This window comes from Canis lupus, chromosome 8 (assembly GCF_003254725.2).
Source record: "Canis lupus dingo isolate Sandy chromosome 8, ASM325472v2, whole genome shotgun sequence".
NCBI lineage: Eukaryota > Metazoa > Chordata > Mammalia > Carnivora > Canidae > Canis > Canis lupus.
In genome coordinates, this window is record NC_064250.1 from 9,018,391 (window position 1) to 9,043,342 (window position 24,952).

The 24,952-nt window shown below is 35.4% G+C and overlaps 1 protein-coding gene across 6 annotated transcripts in view; it reads right to left on the reverse strand.

The window, feature by feature from the left end:
* PRKD1 (protein kinase D1) overlaps nucleotides 1-24,952 on the reverse strand; it is a 322,843-nt gene that overhangs the window by 24,939 nt on the left and 272,952 nt on the right. For all 6 annotated transcript variants that reach the window (XM_025442324.3, XM_025442322.3, XM_049113594.1 and 3 more), the window contains 4 exons: nucleotides 23,760-24,039; nucleotides 22,593-22,645; nucleotides 20,207-20,279; nucleotides 17,803-17,909 (listed from right to left, as the gene is read on the reverse strand). In XM_025442324.3, the coding sequence (XP_025298109.1) occupies nucleotides 17,803-17,909; nucleotides 20,207-20,279; nucleotides 22,593-22,645; nucleotides 23,760-24,039 (513 nt within the window). The remainder of the gene's footprint in view (nucleotides 1-17,802; nucleotides 17,910-20,206; nucleotides 20,280-22,592; nucleotides 22,646-23,759; nucleotides 24,040-24,952) is intronic.

Genomic DNA, 24,952 nt, shown 5'->3' on the forward strand with positions numbered 1-24,952 from the left:
TAAAGCACTTGAAGAAAATGAGTTTTTTGATACTGTTTGGCAAGCTCACTGATTATATAAAACTGTTCAAGCTTAAAGCTATGGAGAAACCCACACTTCGGATTTTTAACATTTCTAAATTCCACATGTGCTGCCTTATATTTTTGAAATTCTAATGTCTCCAAAATATGTATCTTTACTTTCTATGCAGAGTGAAATTATTTTTTCTATGCTGAAAAACCTAAGTTCCAGCACAGTGAATTGCTAATTAGGTTTTAATTAGAACGCCATATTGAGAAATCTGTAATTTCTTAGGATCATCTCCAATATTAAGCATATCATCCCAAATAAGCACACTAGGCCATCTATACATACTTGATAGAAAATTAATGGTATGAAATCTGTACTTGCAGTGCATTTGATGGCACTGAGGAAGCACATTAGTCAAAACCTTTCGGAATTACTCTGCTACTAGAAGCTGTGGTAGTCTGCTACCAAAGCTCTTACATAGTGAAGACTGCCAGGAATACAGCAAAAAAAGAAAAAAAAATTATTGAATCCATGTCTTGTCCGGTACCCCATGCTATGTGGTAGTACTGCATGGTTCTCCAGCATTCAATAAAATATTGTCCCAATAAAGTAATGGCTAATGAGAGGCTACATTTGGCTTGACATGTTAATTGTCATATATGTCAAGTAAAATTTCTCATAACATTAGACGGTCCCTTGTGATGATGCTCAAAGTCTGAATGTTGCCGTGGGGTCATCAACAAAGCCTTCGCTCATCTGGTCTTTATTTTTCTTCTGGGCACAACAACAAAAAAATCCTAACATTAGAAGAACTATTATACATCCCACTTATATTTCAATGAGAAATAGAAAAAAAAATCATCATGAACACAAATTACCTAGAGAAAAATCAAGGACTTAACTGAAACGTGCTAACAGCTGAACAGAAAAAAAAAAAAAAAAGATTTTAGAAAAAAATTCTCTATCAGTGATTAAAAAAAAAATTCTTCATTCAGCATGTAGAATGAAATTTTCACAAACTTCTTGAAACCTGAGATAGCTTACTGATCTTCAGACCTCACAGATGGACACTGGCTGGTGAGCAGCAGAAGGGACTGCAGGTGAGTGTGCACTGTACTCATCCTCCTTCTGCCCACGGGCAGAGAAAGTCTGGTGTTAACTGGATACGGAGAGTGGCAAAAGCTCCCTTGTGATAACCTGTCTCCCAGGATGCCCTGCCCCTACTTTGGCCATGCTGATCTCTGCCTCAGACATCAAATAGGTCTTTTTGATTCTGGTGCTTTGGTGCCCAGTCATGTACCATTAATGTGGTCATGGAATAGCAAGTTCCTGAATGTGGTCTGAGCAGATGTGTTATCCCCAAGCCTTTCACCTCCAGAAGGTAGGAGTCACTGTTCGTGAAACTGTCACACTGTTACCTGGTCAAAACTGGCTACTCCAGAATAGAGTAGGCCTTCAGAGTGAGAGCTGAAGCACATGGAGAGAAGGTGAGAGTAACAAGGCTCACCCCATCACTACTACTACTTTATTTGTCTTGACTGGCTACAAATAAGACCAGACAGCTGCTGGGCTTGGCCATTATGAGGATGCCAGATTGTTAGGTGGGAGACTCTAATTAATGACTACATGAATGTGTTTGATATGCAATATGGAATACCAGTGATAGCACTGCTCATACATGAACCTGTGGTCAGGCTGTCATATTGTTGTAAATCCCTTTCCTGGATCCAGGAACCACTCCAAGGGGAAAGACCACCAGCCCCTGGAGGATCCAGGTATTTCAGCTGTCCTCTTTTAAACCAATGATGACAGTAAAGGGTTTAGGAATGACCTGAGGGTCCTGACTGAGTTATGACTCTCTTGAGACAAGTCCACTATGAAATGTGCTAAGTATACCTTCCCCTTTGAGTATCTTCTGCACTGATTCTTTTTTCTATTTCTTCTAACTTTAAGCATTAAACAGTGTTCTGGAGAGTTTGGCTTTCTCAAATGACCAAGGCCTTATTGACTAGGTGGGGAGCAGGAACAATGAATAGGAAGGCAGGATACCAATAGAAGAAAGTACCAAGGCAAAGGGTCTCCCATGTAGACACAGGAAAAACTAGAGTGTGAAGATGATAAATGTAAAGGGAGCCCAAGGAAGGGCAAGGGGGAACAGAAGTGGTACTGCTTCTACTTATCCTGCTTACCCTGTCTTGGGCTGTGAAGGGTGGGGGAGGTGAAGGAGTCAAAAAATGGCTAGGAAGTTCTCTTACCTAAATTATCCAAATATATATGCAATGTTGATACTCTCATGTGCTTCTGCTCATATTCCTCTAATTAAGTGACTTAAGTCCTTCTGTCAGTAATTATTTTTTCCTTTTCCCTATTCCACAACATAACCTGAGGAGCCCATATGGAGGTGAGGACTTAAATGTGTTTACCTCTTTGGTGTATTCCCAGAATGTTCTAGGCCAAAAGTATGGAATGGATTAATGAGATTGTTCATTGTCAACTACCTTGTGCCATGTTCACATTAGCTCTGAAGGACTCTAAAATGTCCTCTACTAACATCTCTATGAAAAGGATAAGGGAAAGTTTTGCTATTTTTAACAAAGGATTTTGAATATAGTCAAGTGTACAGATTTATAAAAAATTCAATAAAAGTATTGAACTAAAAGTCATTTATATACAACTGGTAAAAATATTTTTAGAAAAGTTTAGACTAATATGTTTGTTGAATTTGACCCCTGTTCTTTTATAAAAACCTTTATGCTTTATAGGTTTGCTAAACAAGACATTGAGTGGTAGTTGAGAACTCTCTCCAAAAGCAAAATGACTTTTTTCTCCCTGTAGAGCCAATATGTAACAAGTTGATATTTTTAAAGTTTATCATGTATAAGTGAGACAAGGCCATCACAGATGTTAGTCATGAGGTGTATTTTTTTGCATTGAACCAAATGACAAAACTTGTTTTAATATTTGACAAGAACAAAAGAAAAGAGAATAGAAAGAATCATGTGTTATTTATCCAAATTCACCATACAATACTGATGAATACTTCTTTAGCCTAGAAAACATATTTGGAGACTGGAAATATTTTTTATCTTTTTTAAAACCCAAAGCATTATTTTCTATTATCATGTATAATTCATATTACCTTTTTAATCCCTTAAGAGTAACTCTAAGATAACCTTTGACCCAAGTGGTCCATGTGACTTATTCACAATTTTACTCTTCTGTATAAAATATGAAATAGCTTTTCAACTTTTCCTACTAATGTCCAAAGTAACTAAATTAACTTAAAAGTGGCTTGATGACCACAACACTATGGCATACTAGTGTTCAGAAAGAACTGTGCTATCTATTCAGAGTTACCTCAGGAATTCAGATAATAAATTTCATGGCAGAGTAAGCTACTACTGGACTCTCTGGCCATCTGTTTGTTGCATTTAAGTAACTTAATTTTCAGGAAATGAAACATTTGGTCAAGTACAGGAAAGAATAGTGTCCATTCACACTTAACAGATTGATGACATATCCATGGGGTGAATATAAATTATTTTGAAGTCTGAAGGAAATACCATTTGGAGATCAAGACAAAAATTCTTCTGATTCAAGTTCCCTAGAAAATTCTTATGGAATCAATGGAAATTAGTCACTAAAAGCAAAAGATTTTATAAAAGTTATAATATTTTATATAAAAAAGAATTAAGGATTTAACTAACATTTTAGTGTATTATACATTCTATTTTTTATTTTTGGGCTCATGTTAAACAATATTTCATTAGTACTTACATTCTTTCTTTTTTTTACATTTTTGAATTCTAATAGTGTTTTGTTTTAGTACTCAACTTTGAAGTTGAGTATTACTTCCATATATTTAGCTGTGATAAGTTAAAGGTGTCACATTTTCCCCTTCTCTATTCCACTTTCAGAATTATTATACTCAAACATATGAGAGGTAGGAAGGGAGAATTAGAATCAACATATCTTTTTAACAGGCTATTTGGGAGCAATACAGACTTAATATGGGGACTTCTGACTACTTTTCTATCAAACACTTGAATGATCTAGTTCATGAGACAGAAAAAAATGAACTTAACAGTGATGAGTCCAAGTCCAAGGTCTAAATTCTAAGTGGCATGCAGAACAGAAGGAAGAATATTCTATTACACAGTGGTATTGGTGGGGACATGAGGAATCCTTCTCAGAGGTAAAGCACTATGACAATGGCTTTGTTGATCCTCATTACTGCACGTTTGCCAAAGTTAGGAGAAGGGCACACTTTCTTATCCACTTTCTAGTCACATTCTCTTACCATTTATACTTTATTTAAAGCCCCTCAAAATCACAATCATCTGATGCCTTATAAAGGATAAATAAGTCTTGGAGAGACACTACAAAAGTCATTGTAGAAGGCAGATGATTTTAAGACTCAGTAAAGACAATACTGAAGTTGATAAGGGAAGCTCAGCTGTCTCTCCTAAATTCCAGAATCTTTTATCCAAGTGTCTTTCAGTTATAATTAATTTATTCAAATGAAAGATGCCAACAATGGGATCAGTGTCTTTCCATCCAAATGTATTCTTCTGGTAGTGTATCCTCTCTTGGTAAATGGCCAGCCATCTAGGTCAGAAACCTGAGAGTCATCCTAAATATTCTCTTTCCTCTCAATTCTAACAACCAGTTGATCTCTAAAAGTTTTAGAGCTCATCCCCTTAATTTCTCCCACAGTGATGCCTAACTCTCATCCTTACCATTAATGCCTTGGTTTGAGCCTTATCTCTTTCCTTGGGATGGGCTACAGCTTCCCAATTGATCTCCTCTTAGGGCTTGCTCTCCTCCAGCCCACTCCTCAAAGGGCTGCCACTGTGATTCTGGTCATTCCGTCTTGCTTCCAGTTCATAAAGGAATCACCACCAGCTTTAGGATATGTACCCCTTTAGAGTGGCAATAGGGCCCTTCACCATCAACTATTTATCTCCCCCCCCCTTAACAGTTCCTCAGCTTCTTTTCTTCTACATATCTACCCTTCTCTCTAACCATAGTAAACTATTTTCAGAACAAGTGTTATTCTTTCTCTCTCTCTCCTTTCTATACTTTTATACATACTTTATTTTGGCCTGAATCAGACCATTTTGCCTGGTAGGAATATTCAGTTGTCAGGCAGATTTCATTGACTCCCATACTCAGACTTGGATGTCTCTCTAATTCTCTTTCCTCAATCCTTGATAAATTATCTTTCAGGATGGTTAATGTACAGATACTTAGTTACTGGTGAACCTGTGTGTCTTACCTAGAAGACTACAAGCTCCATAAGGCCTATATTTTATCAGTTATATTCCTAGTCAGTATAAGCCTAGTGTCTGGTACATATTAAATGTCCAATGCAAATCTGTAAATTTGATTAAAAAATGAGTTCCTGTATCTCCTTACTTTTCAGTATATAATGTTCTTTATGATTGAAATGATTTTATTGAAGAGATGATAATACATGTCTGCCATATTTAGTCAGCACATTATGCTGATATTTTCTCTTCTTTTAAGAATACAGTACATGAATTTTTCATCGTAAGTTCATTTGAATCCACTAGTAAGCTATCTCGGGATTCTGGCGATGACTAATATCAAAGATGTTACCACTGATATGAGTTGAAAGATGATTTTCTAAAGTCTCAGGGGAATGACAAAGACATCCTGGTGGTTTTCAGGTACCGTTCCTTCAAAATATACACATTTTGGCCACTGCTCTGGTAAATACTTTCTTCTTTGACAGGAATAAACACACTTTTCCTATTTAGGTGATTTGTATTTATTTTATATCTAGTTCTCAGTAAGGAGATATTCATAGTTTTAGCTCATTCTCAAAGGCCACTAGGCAAGAGCCATCAGCAAGAGATAAGCAAAGCAGCAGCTGAAGGGCACCATCAGGATATTCCTTCTAAATTAGTCTTTTCCTCCATGTCTGTACATGAGCTGTAAAACCCAAATTTCCCGGGATTTCATTACTGTCCTGAGGATGAGAAATAAAGCAATGGAAATGGGCTATTCGGATAATAACGATCACTGTACTTCTACCTTCTTGTGTAGAGAAGTCCTTTCTCTTTCTTCATTTCTGCCTTAGGCCAGAAAATTTTCTTCTGCCTTTCATCTAACAGAGGCTACAGGTTAAGTGTGTATTGCTACAACCTTGCACCTTCTGGTCTGCCCTCCCTCATCATACCCAGTGCTGTGCTTTTAGATTTCAGTGATGGCAGAGGTATGTCTACTCTGAGGTCAGCCAAGTGAGGGCTGCGCTGCACTAGGTGAGAGCCCTCCTGGCCTAAATTGAGAATGGGGATTACTTGGTTGCTGTGTGCCAACACGTGCCCATTTCCTGCTCAGCTAGCAAAGGATCTACGGTTTAAATGGGCTCATACTTAGCAGTAATCTCTTAGCATTTTTTGGCAAATTTCATCAGTAAATTTTGAGGAAGGAACGTTGATAATAACCTAAAACAAAATTAAGCTAAAATGCACTGTCAGAGGGATAAATGCATACAATATTGCTTCAACAACAAGACGAGATGTAACAATCCATCCTCTTGTAAATAGGTATCACTGGCTGACATTTTGATCAGTGGGGCCACAATCAACATAACCCACTGGACTTTTGGAACTCAGAAATGTTCATATAATTTTTGGTAGGAATTGTTTGCTCATACCACCCATAAGAACTGTGGTGTAATTTACTTTTGTTGTAGCAGTAGTTAGCAAAGACTGATGCCAGTTTAATACAGCCCAAAATTTTGTGAGAGAAACAGTAAGTTGGAGCATCTTCAGTAACTGCTAAAAACAATAGATATACCTGTATCATGCTTGGCTCTCAAGACAGTCAGCTTGCAGGTGGCCAGCCTGTAATGCCTACCCTACCACAACATCTTAAATTAGCTTTAAGTCTTATGTATTGAATTAAGTAACACTGGTCCAAGAAATAAAACGAAAAGAAAAAGAAAAAGGACCAATTTACTATTTGCACAGCAAGAAAATCAACTGAGGCCTGCCTGATGCATAATTTTGTATTCATGTATATCCATAAACCTATCTACACATCGCTGAGTCATTCTTCTCTTCATCAATTCTGGAAACTCTTCCATCTATCTTTCGATTTCAGGGTCGCTGCAAACACATGATAAATATAATGAGTCCTCTTCTTCCCCTATGACAGAAGAAGCTAAATGCAGAGGAGGAGGAGGAGTATATATAAAACAATACTTTAAAAAACCCGCTCATCATATCTCGTGCTGTTTCCAGCTTTTCTTCACTTTTACCAGGTAGAAATAGTACAAAGATATGTGATATTTTTCCATCTACCACCAGGAATCCTTCAAATTAGAGGTACATGGAAAATTTAAAACACCAAATCCAGATGTCCTAAGTCTGTCACTTGGACTGATACAGTAAGATTTCATTAGAATTAATATTTATTAATTCTCTATATTAATTCATATAATTATTTATATGGCTGAATTTGATACTGTAGTTTTTGGGGGAAGGGGGAGTGATTTCTATTAGGAGAACTTGGGACAGACCCTCAACAGAAAGGATCTTGTACATACTCCAATACCTACCCCTTAACCTTTAAGTAAGGCCAGAATTTCAAGTTGACTAGGTAAAAAGGTGTTGATATTTGAGAGCCAACAACAAAGACTTCAAAGACAGAAAATTAACAATTGATCAATATCTTAAACAAAATCAGTGTTAGTAACATTTCACCCATAAAATATGACCCCATCCTCCCTTTTTTGCATGCTATTATTACTCAGTTCGTGTTTAGGAGAAAGACAAGTATGGTTGTCAAAATAGAAAAATTGGAATTTGGAAGTTAAGATGTGTTTATTGTTTATAAAAACTGAAAAAACTCCAAATATCTGGATTTTTTTTTTCAATTTGCTATCAAATGCATAGCAATGGAGACACATCTGGAACACTTCTTTTTTCTTTTTTTTAATTTCCTGTTAATCTATCTGGCTAGAAACATGAATGCATAAATCCAATCTAGTCTTGGTGTTAGATTTAAAGTGTAATTTTTAACAAATCATATCACTGTAGCCCAGCTTCTATATTTAGATGCCAGCACCCAGAAAGCATAACATTCTATTATAGCATTAAATGATCTGTGCAGACACATAATCCTTCTGATGTCTTTTATATCAGATAATGGGAAGAAGAGTGAGTATATAGGGTCTCCTGGACAGGAATAGAAGACAGAATGTTACGTGCAAAAAGGTCAAATGGTGATATTTCACATTTGCGTAAGCTTTCTGTGGCAAAATGTGTTTAATTGGCACATTCTCAAAATTGAACAAGTTCCTAATTATGGGGCTTTAATAAGTGAAAAGACTGTATTCACTTCCTAGACATGGATGACCTGGAAATCATACACAGTATTTTCTAAACTGTCTTAATGAGGGAATCTTGACCCCCATCGCCTTCCATGAAGAAACTCAAAAGATTAGTGTTCTTCCAAAAATATGCTGGGAAACACTGATTTAAAAAATACTTTATATATTAATTAATTTAGTTCTCCAAAATATTCCTGTAAACCAAGTACAGCAAGTCAGATGAATTCCAACTCATAATTAAGGAAATCAAAGTTTAAAAAGATTTACAAAAAAAAAAAGTAACAGTTTTGCCTTGGAACCTGGCTTTTTGACACTAAGTTTTCACTATGATCAGCTTCTTACTAAACAGAATATCTATTTGGAAAAATTTCTAAGTTCCTTTTCTTTTTCTTGTAAGAGACCTTTATTTCCTTTTTTCCTCTATTTTAGATATGTACGTACCTAATCAATGGGCTTCATTTTTTTGGAACACGAAGAAGAAACAATATTATCTCAGAGCTGCAAAACACGTCTTATCGAAAGAAACAATTTCATGAAAATTCTTCAAGCAGTAAAATAAAAAGAAATATTTGAAGAAATATAATGAACATATTAGATGAAGCAACAAAAGTATAAACTAACCTCTCCCTACACATTAAAAGAAAAAGGCAAATTTTACATATTATTCTCTAGAGAAAGAAAAATGGATTCCTGCATGATTTTTTAAAAAATCACCAGTTTGCAAAAGTTTTCATTTTCCCACCCACACTTAGTAGTATTATTCTCTGGTTTTCTAACATTATCATCTCTTCTTCACCTCTTGATCATTCTTCTAGATTAAGAGAACAAAGCCATTTACTTACAAGATATATATTTCATCTTGCTCAATGAAGACAGATTGCTATATTTTTAGATAATGATAAAGAATGCTTTATTGTCTTATTGGCATGCTCTGCAATCCTGTGTTCCCTTGATTTAGTCAATGTGATGACAAAATTTGTTCATTAAATATTTACTGAGCGCCTTATCAGTGGTCAGGCATATATTAAGATATGTTTAGCCTGAGTCTAGGCTTTGAGTAAATCATGTTCTTTGTTATAATGAAACAATGTGTTTCTAGGTTCTGGCTTCAGGGAATTCAACATCAAGTTATTAGAATCAGTTTCTAGGCACTAGACTTTACAACCTAATGGTGGCAATGCTAGTAACACCTTACAAGTATGGAATCTTTACTATCTGCCAGGCACTGCTAAGAGCTTCACAAAATTATCACATCTGAGTCTCACAACATCTCTATGAGGTTTTCCAGATAAGGAAAGTGAGGCTCAGACAGCTTAAGTAACTTATACAAGCTCCTAAGAATTCTTAAATAACAAGTCTGAGCTTTGAACCCAGACATCTGATTCTAGAACTCAAGCTCTTTAAACACGATATTATACATTGCTTTGATTATTTCTGTGGACTCAAATCCATTTAGGACTAGGGTAATGCCAAAGAAGTCTCCTCACTACTATCTCACAATCCATCTCAGGATATTGTCTGAATTTCTGAATGCTGCCTGTGGTCAGTCATCTCTTCCTCCTGTTCCCTCTACCTGTTATGACATCCACCTTGACAAGTTGCCTTGACAATTCCTTATTTTCCCTGCTGGTAGGACTTCTCTGACAGCTCATTCTATTTCTAAACCCATACACTACCACCACAGTGTAGCTCTATGTTACCGAATCCCTCTTGATCTTGAGGTTCCACTGTCTTTAAAGGTATTGTTCCGATGTGTTCTCTGACTTCTTTTGCACCCAAAGCCCAATTTCCCTCCCAGGATTCAGCTTTGAGACAGCCTGTAACATCTGGAACAATTAGTAGCTATTCTATAAACTCCCTCATCACCAAATACCATAATTTTCTAATTAGAGCCTAAAATTTAATGATTCATACAAAAGGTTTCATAGCAAAGGCCCTGAGAAAGGATTTAATACAGTATGTGATTTAAGACAATTTTGTCAAATGTTAACCTGTTACTTATAATATCTTTACTACTGTGCGAGGCATTGTGGAAGCTGAAAACAATGCATTGCTGAGACTTTCAAATTTGTTTATAATCTAATTACTACACAAGAAGTATTTGCTAAATATTACTGCTTTATATGAAGACAAGAAACTATAAATAAACAGGAGCTATGGAAAACAGCGTAAGACAGGGAGGATGGATAGATCTTAAAGATCAATCAATCACATGTGGATAAACCAAGGAAACCAAGATGGGCATCCAGGCTTGGAATTAAAAGCTGAGCAATGGCTAGAGGTTAAGAGTATGATGAAAACAGTAACTTGAGGGGAAATGCAGGACTCAGTTGAATAGGAGTGATAAAGTCCAGCATGATAACCTACAATGCTAAACACAGATTTGATGAAATAAGAAAACTACTAGGCTAGGGAGGGATAGGATAGAAACCCACTACAGACTCATCTGGTTGTGGTCTTCAGGATGGACCAGGGGAAAAGGCAGGGTCAGTAAGATGATGACAGAGGGGTGGCTGGGTGAGTGGGGAACCAAACTATCACAGTATCACCTGTTGCAGTAATCAACGCACAAATTTAAAAGTTCAGTCTAGATTAGTGCCAATGGTAATGTTAAGGATGAAGCCAAGACAATCTTATAGTATGGAAGAAGAGGAACAGGAGCATTTTGTCACTCACTACTAGCTGAAAATAGCAATAGCCTCCAATAAGCTTTTCTTGCCTTTAGACATTTTTTCTCTATAATATGCCATTTCCAAATGCTAATTTGATCATAACATTTTTTCAAAACATTTCAATAATTTATAATCACCCAGGCATAATAAAGTCCAATCAACTTGGCACAATATCTAAGGTTCTCGATGAACTCACATGAAAGCCACTTCCTGGTCTTTTTGCATACTAAGTCCCACAGCGGTCTCCTAACTAAGTAAGCATATTCTTGGGGAACAAAAAGATTTTTAAGAGTATGTGAACAGAGCATAGTTTTAGGAAATCTGTTTTGTTTATAGAGTTTTAAAAAAATCTGTTTTGTTTATATCTATATCCTTACTTCCTGGAACATGGTGGGCACTTAATGACATACAAGGAATGAATGAATGAATCATAGCAGTAACTTGATCCACAAGTAACTTCTAATACAGATCTGAAAATATCTGTGTAATTCTCAAATTCTCCATCCCCACATTTCCTTTCATAATAATCTTTCTCCCTTCCTATGGATGCTTCTTACTCCAAATATTACTAGAGTGTCTTGGCATGGGGAGAAAAATCCTCTGAGAGAAAGGTAGAGAGAAAATTTGAAAATACTGTCCCAGTATGAAGTGAATGACTCTAACTTGGAAATCCATTCATCTGTAACTTAGTTTCTAATTAATGCTTCAATTAGAGATTTAATGGGTTTCAATGGAGAGAGGACTGAAATGAATTTCTGAAAATAAATCACTGTTTTTGTTTATTTTGGCTTACAATTTAGCTCCTATAGTTTAAAAATAAGAAATAAGATGGTTGCTGAATTCTGTCTAATTCAAACAGTAAGTAATATTCACTCATCAATTTATGAACTAAATTAAAAAATCAATTTCAGGATGCCTGGGTGGCTCCATGGTTGAGCATCTGCCTTTGGCCCAGGGCGTGATCCTGGAGGCCTGGGATAGAGTCCCACATTCGGCTCCCTGCATGGCGCCTGCTTCTCTCTCTGCCTATGTCTCTGCCTCTCTCTCTCCGTATCTCTCATGAATAAATAAATAAAATCTTAAAAAAAATCAATCTCAATAAATAGTGTATTTTCAGTAACATTTTATTTTTTATGTTTAACAAGTATAGATAACATTTTACAGAATAAAGCTTTTACTATTAACTATAATGAGAACTGAACCCAAAGGAATGCTTTAAACACTTACTGAAGTGTTGTAATCAAGAAATTTAAAATATGTCCTTATTTTTATTGTAAATAATTATGAAAGAGGACACTGATAAAAGACTTTCAGGTATAAAAAACGCATTACATTGCAATATAATTTTGTAGGAAAAGTAAAATATATTCAAAGAAAACAAGGTATGTTGTGAATTATATTGTTAAAGAGGAGCCCATTCATATATTTTTTTAAATAATTGGTAAAGAATCTCAATGTCGTAGAAATTGAGATTCTAATGCATACATTTAAAGGAGTTATATAATAGCCTTATTTTTAAATATCAATATTTTTAATATAGTACAAAATTAAAACTCTTTAAGTGTCTGATAAAATAGTTCTAGCTGTCATCCTAAAAATATACAATCAAGTATGTTTTTTAGAATTCTTTCCGAGGATACATGAAGAAAAATGTTTGAAAGCAACTCTTCTAAAACGAGCTAAATTTTTCTACTCATTTTTTCATAGAATATTTATTTTACTAAGGTGGCCCCTCAGCCTAATAACCCTTTGCAACATGTCTTTGGTTATCAAAACCTATGAATCTTTCAAAACTTCAACAATGTCATATTTCTCTTGTAAGCTCTCCTTGACTCCAATAACCTGGCCTCAGTCATAACCCATGATTTCTTTCACTATGCTCTCACAGCTATCCTGACTTGTAGTTACTTATACCTGACAGCCTAGATAGATGATATACATCTTAAATGGTTTCATTCATTTTTATATGGCCCAGAGACTCAGTACATTCCTTTGTATAAAAGAAGGGAAGTACTTCACAGGTACTGAGGATTGACTTACTATTTTTATAAATTGAGGAAAAGCTTCTTGCCTTAGAAACTGGAAGAATGAAAACACAAAATTAGGCAGAGAGTATCTTGCAGGAAAAGACATTAGGATTCTGTCTGGTTTCAGGCCGGTTGGTTTGGGGTGAGATTGTCACAGCAAAGTGGAGATGTCCTAAGGTAAAAAATATGAGACTCAAGTGCCTGTGGAAGATGAGAACTCAAAAGATAAATCAAGGAATGACCTGGGAAGGGATGACAAAGGACACTCTTAAAGTGGATGACCTCACTCTGGGAATGAGTTCCACATTAGCATAAGCCATTTAGATGAAAGAAAGGAGAAGTTCCAGAAGAAGGTGGGAGGAACCAGCAGGGAATTTGAAACAGGATCTTGGATCCTCTAAGTATGGTAGTCAGGGAGCAAATGATCCATGCTATGTAAGGACTGAGATTAGTGAAGCTGGGTAAAGACTGAAAAATAGCCAAAAGGTGATAGGTGGTCAGAAGTAGAAAACAAGAGGGTGGCAAAAGGACCTCTCACTTTCTTTAAGAAAGGTGTAGAAACTAAAGACAAAGGAATTTATGAACAGGAATGGAAAGAAGAGTAGAGCACAAATCTAAAGTGCTACTATAGAAAAGGGAGGACCGGATGCACCTGTGCAAGGCAGCCTAGACAAATAAGGACCACAATTGGTTGTTGCTTTTGTTTTAAGTTAAGAAACACTTAAATGGGAAGAGGAGTGCCTCATCACAGAGAAACCAGAATAATAGAGGTAATTTTAGAGGTAAGTGCAAGGGGATACATTTAATTTATGGCTTATAAAATTTTTATGTATTTTTTCTATATTATGTATTCTATATTCAGTCCTTTTTAAATTCCAAAATGCTTTCACACATTGTATCATAAACAGAAGTGCTAGTGTTATAATTCTGACTGAACAAGTCTGTGTTGATGAAGTGTATTAAATATATCATACCACTATTATTTGCTCTAGATTTTAAGTTTCTAAGTTTTATAAGATATAGTTGCATCTCCTTGCAAAAGGTCAGTTTTCTGTGATATCCCTAATCATCAAACAACAATCTTATTTTGTTTTCATGAATAGAAAAGAAAGAAAATAATTTCAAATTTGCTTTTCTTAAAAAAAAATCAAGATCCAACTTTAAAAATAATAATATAAGTAGGATCCCTTGGGGATTTTATGAAACATTTGCCATCTACACTAATTAACATTCTTTTGAAACATAATAATAATGATGAACTATTTACACCTAATGAAAACAGGGCTATTTGAAATGATCTAAATAAGAGATACCTAGGCCGTAAGATTCACATTTGCTTTAATTTTTCAACTATTCAAAAATATGTGAAGAGCTTAATTTTCTAGTAACTGAATCAGATTTTGGAAAGCCTTGATGTAGGTTATACAGAAAGGAGAGAATGGACAAAGAAAGAATTCTGTTTCACATATTCCATATTTACATGACTTTGAGTCTGCTATGAGCAAAGGTGCTTTTTTACAAACAACAGAAACAAATCAGAATGTGACCAGAGGACTAGGAGAGCTGCAGGAGCAGGGATTTCTGCTTCAGCCCACACGGCCACTTCTATAGAATCAGGAGGAAGGGGACTGGGCAGGACTCATGAGACACCAAGCACAACCATAAACTAGAACTCCAGATTTCGTAAATAGGGGACCACAAGGAAGAGGATACCAAATGCTTCTAGGAATCACGTTTATATCCAGAGCAACAGAATTCTGTTCCTCCAAATTAGTAAAAGAAAACTTTCCAAAAAAAAAAAAAAAGAAAAGAAAACTTTCCTCACTGTCCAGTTAATTTCAATGATGTTACTTTTTCTGAACATAACAGTTAGTGAGAATTCTAACCCCCATTCTCTATCCCCATTATCACTTTACTTTGTCTTTTCAGGTCCAAAAAGAATTCTTACTTTTGATAAGAAATATAAAATGAGGCTATGAGGGTTTTCAAAGAACTAACCCCACCCATTAACCAGAGTTAATCCTTAACTAACTAACCAATTAACCATTAATAACAAATGCAGCTTAGACTTCCCCTACCTGGTTGGATACTATGTAGGCCATTTTATGTGACAGGATGGTGTTTATGTACAATTTTAATTCAATAAATATTCATTCAACAAATATCTGTTAAATACGTAATGTGTGCCAGGAACAGTTTCTGGTGTTTGGGATACATCAATAAGCAAAAGAATATCTACCCTCCTGTGTATATTCTAGTGAAGGGGTTGGGGTTGGGGGTAGGGAGAGAAACATACAACAAATACAATAAATGAAATTCTATAACAGAGTAGAAGGTGGTAAGTCCTATGGAAGAAAAAAACAACACAGATTAGAGTAAGAGAGGTACAGAGGCAGGGATGGGAGGGGGTTTGAGTGAATGTAGTTTTAAATGAGGTAAGAATGATACTTAGACACTGGATGACATCTGAGCAAAGACTCAAAGGAGGTGAGCTTGAACTTCACTGCCTCTGCATATTGAATTATAATCTTTCCGAAGAGGCTGATGAATCAGACAATGGTGAAAAGGTTTAAAAGCTTTTTTTCATCTGCTTCAGCTGGGAGATAGGATGAGACCCTTATTTTTGATGAACAAAGTTGAAACAATTGGCAACTTTATAATAACGTATGAACTCCTGAATTCTGTACATGCACACAATTAAGCCAAGACTTAGTAAGACTCAGGGTACATGTTATTTGATGAAAATTCAACACATAAATAAGTTGCAAACATCTGACTGAAGGTATAGCTGAGTCATTCAAATTAAGACCCATGACAACAGGCAGCTCTCTCCGTCCATAAGTTCTGTCCCTGTGCTTTAATAAAACCACCTGGGAAAAAAAAAAAAGATCCACAACAAGAAGGGTCTGTGTATCTTGTCCCCACTGTATTCACTGGACCTAGGATAGTGCTTAGCTCATGATATGTACTCAATTAATAGGAGTTTGATGAATAAAGTGAAGAATGGATAGGGACAGTGGGGATGAGTGATAAGTGAAGAGAATTTTTGAGATTCCAGGCCATAATATGAGAACTGTTCAAGCTCTCCACATGCCCAAGAGGCAGAACTTGACTTTCAATTTAAACAAACATTTTTTTTGGAAAATCATAGTGAAAATTTTGCCAGATGTCTGTTTATTGCATTTGAGTTGTTGACTGCATCTATTCTTTTAGAAGAGGAGGTGGGAGTTTATGCTCAAGGGTATTTTATTTTTCTACCTCACTATGGAGTTAGCAGCTGATACCTACAGACAGGCTCAGGAAAGCCAATTACAGGGCCTAGGCACAGAATATTAGACCTACAACCTCTATCCAATCATTCTCTGCCACCACAATAAAATGTAGAGTGACAGAGCCACGTTAGCCAGGAAGCTTCTCTCATGTCTGGTAAGGAAGGATAAATGTCTCCGTACATATGCCAGTCTGGAGGTTGGCATGTTGCAAACGATCTGCCTTCAGGACACCTCTTGGGAGTGGAGACTGGGAGAGCAGGGGCCAGGTTTGGCATGATGTCATTTATAAAGATTTCAGACGTCATTTACAGCTCAATGCTGCCAAGTTAAGAATTTTCTAAAAAAAAAATCTTTTTTGGTAACTGATTAGCAAGCACTAAGCTATGAATCTATGAAATTGGCATCATCAGAGGCGTGGTTATCATCTTCCCCAGGAAAACAGAGAATACTGTGGTAGTTCTCTGTGTTACATAGTTGTCCAAAAGCACAAAAACACCATCTTCAGAAATTCTGAGTCCCAGAAAAGTCTATGTTATTTTTCTATGTATAGCAGGCATTATTTTTGGTTGTCTGTGCACATGAGCTCCTTTAGGGCAGAAAACTGCAACTTTTTCAACTTTTTATTTTACGAAACTCAATAAATGGCAGTTAAATGAAACAATAAATGAAGAAATGCAATCTGTTTTGTTTTGGTAGCAATGTTCAAATGAAAATTATTCAATGAAGCTAGGAATTAGAAATTATGACCAGCTTGTACAAGTAGAGAATTAGAGTGGATATATAAAAAATGGAAATTTATCAATGGCCTAATTGTCTAGACTGAATAGCTACTAGACTGAATAGCTAGGCTGACCACATTTAGAAAACAGTTGCTCAATTTCCTTTTAGTCTATGGAAAAAGTTTTAATGGTTACAAAAATTATATGTACCACATAATACCTTTGACTAACATATCTGGCTTGAAAAAGGGATTACTGTTAATGAAAGGAGTTAAGTAACATGCTCAGTACTAAAGGACAAAAAGGACATTAATAATACCAAGATGATCTGATTCTCAGGCATATACTACTCATGTACTTGATATGATGACAGTTCCATACTCAATTCATATAATTATCACAGCATAAAGGAGGAATGCTTATGAAGATAAGGTCATTTATAATGTAAAACAAAATGGTCTCAGCATGTCCACTCTGAGCAAAGGCTGAAACATTACCCATTTAGTGAGCATTAATAATATATTAAAACCCAGAATTAAGTACATGAAAAAAGAACAACTGCTGCCCAGACTCAGGAGAGATACTACCCAGGCAGTAGTCTGATGCTCGAGTTGCCTTTCCAGTTATTTTAAAGTGGTCCCAAAAATCTATGCTGCAGATACCGGAATAACTTTTTTCTCTGTTTTGCAGAAGTTGAGGGAGTATTTTAGAGACTCCAAATGAAAAACAAAGAAGTACCTGTAGAATTGCAACCTCGTTACGAAGCTGGCTTTCTTGTTTAGTTGGAAATCTGAGTTTGTCAATGATCTTAATAGCTACATCTCTTCCTGTTTTACGATGTTTTCCTTTAAAATAAAAGAGGGGAGAATATTAGTATGGTGTTATTAAATACCATCAATATTAAAGAACACCAGAATTTACGAGGACGATTTGGGGAATTATAAAAATATTTCACTGAATAAATTAACATTTCTAATGAGCACTGACTTCTATCCATAAAGATTTCATTTCTTAGCTCCACTATTCTAAATCAATTATGTACTATAAAATTAACCACAAATTAGAACACGAAAGTGGGAATTAAAAGCTATATATATAGCAACAACCTGATATTTTCTCATAAAAATACACATTTTAGAAACAGGATATTGGGCTACTTAATATAGATAATCTTATACCACCAGCAAAATGCTCTCCTTAAGAAAGTATAGAGTCCTGATAAACCCATGCAGGTTATAATGGAAAGAATAAAAAGTCTTGGCTCTCACTTACTAGCTCTGTTGTGACCCTGTGCAAATCATTAAGGCTGCTGAGTTTTAGGTTTCTCATGTTCAAAGGTAAGGTTGTTGTGAGCATTAGGCGAAATAAGACGTGTAAGGTGCACACAGTGTCCAGATAATTATACACACTCTGGAAACCTTCATTATCATCACTTCATTGTCACCACTGTCATCACATGATAGGTCTTTTACATACATTACATCTCATTTAAGCCTCACAACAAACTTTTTAGGGAGTCTCTAGGGTACCCCTGAGCTCTTAACTTCTACACTATAGTAGGTATAGAATACAGGAGTGTTAAATAAATATGAAAATTAAAACATAAAAATTGACCTAATTACTCAAGTTTTTTTCCACATACAAACTCACTTGAAATTCTGTATCGACATTTGTTGTAAATCTAGTGTTCTTTCCCCTACACTCCACTCTCATTCTTCCTCTGACTCCTCTGACTTCCTTCTGACTCCTCCTTCCTTCACTACCAGATTGTCCTGTTGTCATTCCCTACTTCCTTGACATCATTTACTCTTTGACCCACTGCAATCTCTGTTCAAACTGATTTTACTCTCTTCTTTGTCTCTTCTCATTTGTTACTGTTTACAGTACTTGACCTCTCTTCGGATAGCTGTTCTCATCTATTTCATCCCCAATGTGTTCAGTCTTAACTTTTCAGTTTCCTTATGGAGGCCTCCGCCTGAGCCTGGTCTTTCAGTGCTGGGTAGTACAAATTATCTGGCACCTTCTGTTCTCTCCAACCTCATTTCTCACCCCTATACTCTGTGCAGTTATGTATATTTACTATGTTCTATATCACATGGCTTTTTGTTTTGCAAGCAACTATTATACTGTAGAGCAATACTCTGTGTAGCACTGTTATACTGTTAACGCATCAACAAAAAACACAGTGTCTGCTGATTCATTGGTGGGTTTTTCCATCAAAAATTATCATTTGAGCATTTTATAAGAATCAAACTTACTTCTTATTTTTTAATTTTTTCTAAGTAAACTCCACGCCCAATGTGGGTCTTGGACTCACAACCCCAAGGTCAAGAGTAGCATGCTCTACTGACTGGGCCAGCCAGGTGCTGCCAAAATCATTTTTTAGGACAGAATATAACTTAATCAGTTTTTCACTAATAAAGCACATATTATACTATCATAAATAATACTGACTGAGGCATTGTGATAATTTCAGAGCCATCCTGCCTCACAAAAAAAGATATTTTTTTAACTGATTATATCCAGGAACTACAAGCTGTGACGTCAGTTTATAGGACAGGTAAAAGATAAATATTAAATGTTTCTTAAATATTTGAACAATATAATTGAACTGGCCAGAATCAAAAACAGCAGAGGTTAAAATCATAAATCCATGAAATAGCTTGACAATAAGAAAAAAGATAAGAATTTAGTACTCCATTTCAAAAACGTAAAAAATGACAACCTTAATGAAATACACTGTCACGAATATTAGAATTAAAAGATTTGTCTAGTTATGTGAATGGATTTTGGTAGAGTTCTGATAAAATGTGCTAAAAGGAAATGGAACGAATTATTTTATTAATTATAACTTCCTTGCTTCTCAATATTTTATATAAATAAACCAATATTTAACCAGTATCATGTATAGACTTTGTTAATAATTAAGAAGTTTTTTAGGACTAGAAAAACTTCTTTTACGAGATGGAAAGACCCAGTTTTCCTGATAGTGACTATCTCAAGAGAAATTTCTGAAAAGGTAAAACACAGAGAGATATATATACATAGGCCTTGTCTTTCATACTGTCCTTGGAGATCTTACTGTTCTAAATACAAGCAGTTAAAATTCTATGTCAATAAAAATACTAGTGAACTAACCTACCTCCATAAACAATTCCAAATTGCCCAGAACCCAGTACTTCATCAGGAAAAATCTGATATACTGTGCTGATGTCCTGCAGGTGCAAGTCCAATGAAAAACAAACATGAAGTGGAACAAAACATTAATCCTGGCAAGTTTTATATAATTCTGTTATATATATCACAAATATTATTAGATATTTTAACGTAAACAGTGAGATTGTAAATGCTAGATGAAATGTGCAGCATCATTATAGAATTCAAAGCACACTCTTTGATTAATTTAATAGTGTAATGTTTTTTATAAACTATTTGGCTCTTAAGCATCAGAGGTTTAGTGATGTTCAGTCAAATATGCTTTAACAGAGAGAAGTAAGACTTAAAACTATACTATGCTACTTACTATAAATATTCAAAAAGAGATTTGCTTGTTGGGATGGTTATTTAGAAATTTCAGGTTAAATAATCATCAGTCCCAATCACATGTCTGTGTAAGTCATGATTCTAATCACTTCACTATGGCTAGGATGGTGAGGATGCTTCTTTATCAACCATCCACACCCAGGTGACTCTAACTTCAATGGGCTAACTCACTGTGAGTGAGCTGGAGATACCATAAAAGGATGACAATCTATTGTGAAGTTCTCATCTATGAGGCAGCTAAACTCTTCCATTTTTATTACTTCTGAAGGTCACAGGATCCAAATGTCTACTCTTTTCTCTTTGAGATAAAAATTGCTAAATAAAGCATTATGTTTTAATCTGTCTTACAGTCTCTGATTTGATGATTACACTCATGAAAACACAAGCAATACTTTTCTTTTTATGTGTTCTTATTATATCATAGTGAACTTTCTGCCTATCCTCTACTCTTATACTCTGTGTCCTTTCAGAAAAAGAGCCCTGGGTAGCCCTGGTGGCTCAGCAGTTGGCGCCTCCTTTGGCCCAGGGCGTGATCCTGGAGACCCGGGCTCGAGTCCCATGTCGGGCTCCCTGCGTGGAGCCTGTTTCTCCCTCTGCCTGTGTCTCTGCCTCTCTCTCTCTCTCTCTCTCTCTCTCTCTCTGTGTGTCTCTCATGAATGGATAAATAAAATCTTAAAAAAAAAAAAGAAAAAAAGAAAAGGAGCCCTTTTACATCAAATCCTACCCTCTTACATCTTACATCATATCCTATTCACTCTTATTATTTCCTTTGTGTCCCTCCCTATAAAACAACTACCAGTTGTCTCCATTCTGTTAACCCTTCAGAGTATTCGTGGGGGTGAGTTCAAGGTTGTCTGGAGACAATAAAACAAATTAATACTGTTCCAGTATTTTGAGTCCCAGCTGCTCCATCTTTTTCTTTGGCTCAAAGGTGCACCCCAAATTTTCAGTGGACAGTAATGGCTGAACAGGGTAGAACAACCTGACAGGTATCTAGAATTTTCCAAGAGGCATATAGATTAACTTTTATTTCCCAAAGTCTTCTCTGTCTGAGCATGAGCAACTGGAATGTGCAAGTGTTTAGAAATGTATTTCAAGATTGACAGCATAAGAATACAATTAACCTTTACTATGAAGTTTTCCTAATTTTCTTCAAAGCAGTTTTGGTTTTCAGTTTACTTTATGCTAATTTAGCAAAGGCTGCAAAGCTATAACTACTGATGAACAGTTTCATGGATTTTATTCCTTAGAAATCAAACTCACATTAGTGTAAGTAAACATTTTGCTTTTGGTCATAGTTAGAGTAGACAAAAGAGAGCAAAAGGTCTGAGTCACAGGATGGAGTAGGAAAAGCCTTACTACATTTTGGCTGTTTATCGCAACAAAGTACAATAAATTATTTCACAACATATCTATAATTTTCAAAAACTGAGTCAAAAAGATGGAGTTATGTGGCACAGCCGACTAGGGCATTAGAATATGGACTCATAAAACATTATGATTTCTGAGGTCTTCTTGATATGGACAAGTGACTCTAAAAACATTTACAACTCTTTGTCACAAGACAACACTCCTAGGTAGCAATCAAGGAATGAGAGTAAAGGCATATTTAAGCTACTTGTGCAACTAAAAGACTTTACTTTGTTTGGTGTTGTGTTATAATAGACCATCAAAATTCCAATACCAAGGTGTGCAAATATGGGAAAAATCAGTCACTACATTATAACTGTTCACCTGAGATGAATAATAGGTATTTAGCCCTCCACACTATAGAATATAGAAAATAACTTTAAAAAACACATAATGTAGTGTTTCCAAAATCTTATGGAAGAAAAATATCCAAACAGACTTACTTTATTTTCTAGAAAATACTGAAAAATTAAAATATTAGGTAAATAAACAGGTATTTTAGGATATTCTTATTTTCCAGTAAAAAAAAAAAAAAATCACATTACCAAGTTTTATATTAGTAGGTGCATACTTACCACATTTTCTTGAACCTGGCAATTTGATACCGAAATACTCACAGAAATATCCCCTGAAATACATGTTAAAAAATACACAAAAGAAGTAAGAAAAGTAACAGCAAAATAGATACATGCTTACTAATCAAGCTGCAGGGCTGTTTTTACATTATAGCAATTAAATGTTTCCAGGAAAATGTTCATTAGAATATTTCTTTCTTTCACAATTACAGATTTACTCTGTACTTGGCTTTGAAAAACAGTATTTTGTCAGTTTAGAGTCTGAAGTCATGAAGCCTTGGGTGAAATGCTGGCTGCCGTTTCATAGCTCTGGTAAGGCTACGACAACCTAATCTCTCTATGGCCTGATTTCCTCCCCTGTAACACAGGTAAATCATTAACATCCATCTGTAAGGGTTGTTTTAGGTATTCAAATAGAGACCTCATTGTAAAATGCTTAGCACCAAAATAAAGATATATAATCTATTTATTATACCAATGTATACGATTATACATTGTATACAATTATACCAATGTAAACACTGGTTTACACATCAACTGAAAAGTTGTGATCGATCACCAGACAGCATACTGATATATGAAAAATAGGCTTTTCCCCCATAGGCTTTGTTATTAATAGCCATTATGAAATCTGAAAATCACACATTTTTACATAGATATTCCTCTAAAATATCTTTTTAAAATTCATCCTCAACACTTGATCATGGTTGCATTTTGGTAAAATCTGTCTCATTCTACTAATGAACACACATTTCCTCTCAGGAGACAATTATCAAGAATTTCCAAGTATTCTGCACACCAAGTATCCTGCACAGTGTACCATGTTAGGTGGTTTGGAAGGAACATGCTAACTCAGATTTGCAAATAACAACACTGGCATTCCAGATCAAACTCAAGCTAACTAGATTATTCCTTCTTTTATGACCAACAGCTCTAGGTTTCTATTGCCTAATAGATATGGTTTCCATGAATTTCTTCAAATTTCCACATAAGATAAAGAAAACAATAAAATAGGGTAATTTAATGAGATATCTTAGTTGGTGTAGCAGCTTCTATTTAAGATTATTTTTACTTATTTTATTTTACTTATTTTTACTCAAAAAATAAGTCATCCCCAAAGAGGCTCTCTTCAATTGTTCTACAGACACAAAACTGGAGCAGACTCACTGTGTGAGTTGGTTCCTGAACCTACAGTCGAGCCCTTGGGAATGACTGGCATGAGAGCATGCTGGATTGCCATCTCCCACATCCTGGCCACATCTGCACCAACGCCACTGGTGAGGACACTGCTATTTGGTGGTGGGCTGGAAGGATTGACCACGTTTTCTCCCACGTAATACACTACATTGGCTGTAGTGATCTCAAAACAATGAGGATTGGCCCCATTAGGAATTAAAGCTGAAGGTTTTGCTGGTTCCAGAGATAAAATTTCTGATAAAGGAATTTCCTGTGAAAGAAAGAATGTAATAACTGCAGTTTATCAAAAGTATGTAAACTTTCAAATAAAATTCATGCTAGGTACATGTGACAAATGACACCTCAAATAGCCATCATTAATATGAAATTGTTTTATGAAACAGAATATTATTAAGCAAAATGCAAAAATACCTTTATTAGGAGAAACTTTATCATTTCCTCTTGCCAGAAAAATTCAAGTGACTTTTTTACTATGTTCATGTGGCAAGAAAAAGTATGAATAGGAATAATTATTTTGAACCTGCATCAAGATCTAAGAATATAAATGATTAATTTTTATAACTGTCCAGTAGAATCACAAAGCTTTTGAAATGCACTTGGATATGCATGGCTGTTTCTAAGTTTTAACTATCCTTTTAGACACTGAAAATGAATCATATAATTGGATTCAATAGATGTTAATATAATAATATAGCCAAATGAGCAGTTTTAGTGAGGTAGACCACAGAGATTGGTTTTAAAAGCACTGCTTTTAAGACAATTTTGATAGTTGAAAAAAATTAATCACCATATTGTCTACCTAGAGGTATGGAGTGACTAAGAAATAATAACTTTTAAAATAAATTTTCAATTTAAAATTTAATGAGGTTTCCTTTTTCTATTAAAGCTGTGTTAAGTATACATGGTAAGTCACATCAACTATGGCTGAGGCTGCATTAATTTTGAAGGAGCAAGTATATACTGTTTTCACTATGAACTGCTTTTGGAACCATATTTTACTAGGTGATACATTACATGACATCTGTATTATTTCATGTAGAGAGACAAAATGGAAACTGCTGCCAAATTTTTCTCTAGAGGAAAGTGTTCCTTATGAATATTGGCAATGCATGGAGGCATCATACAATGTTTCTTAACCCACTGGGGAATGTGCTGCAAGACTA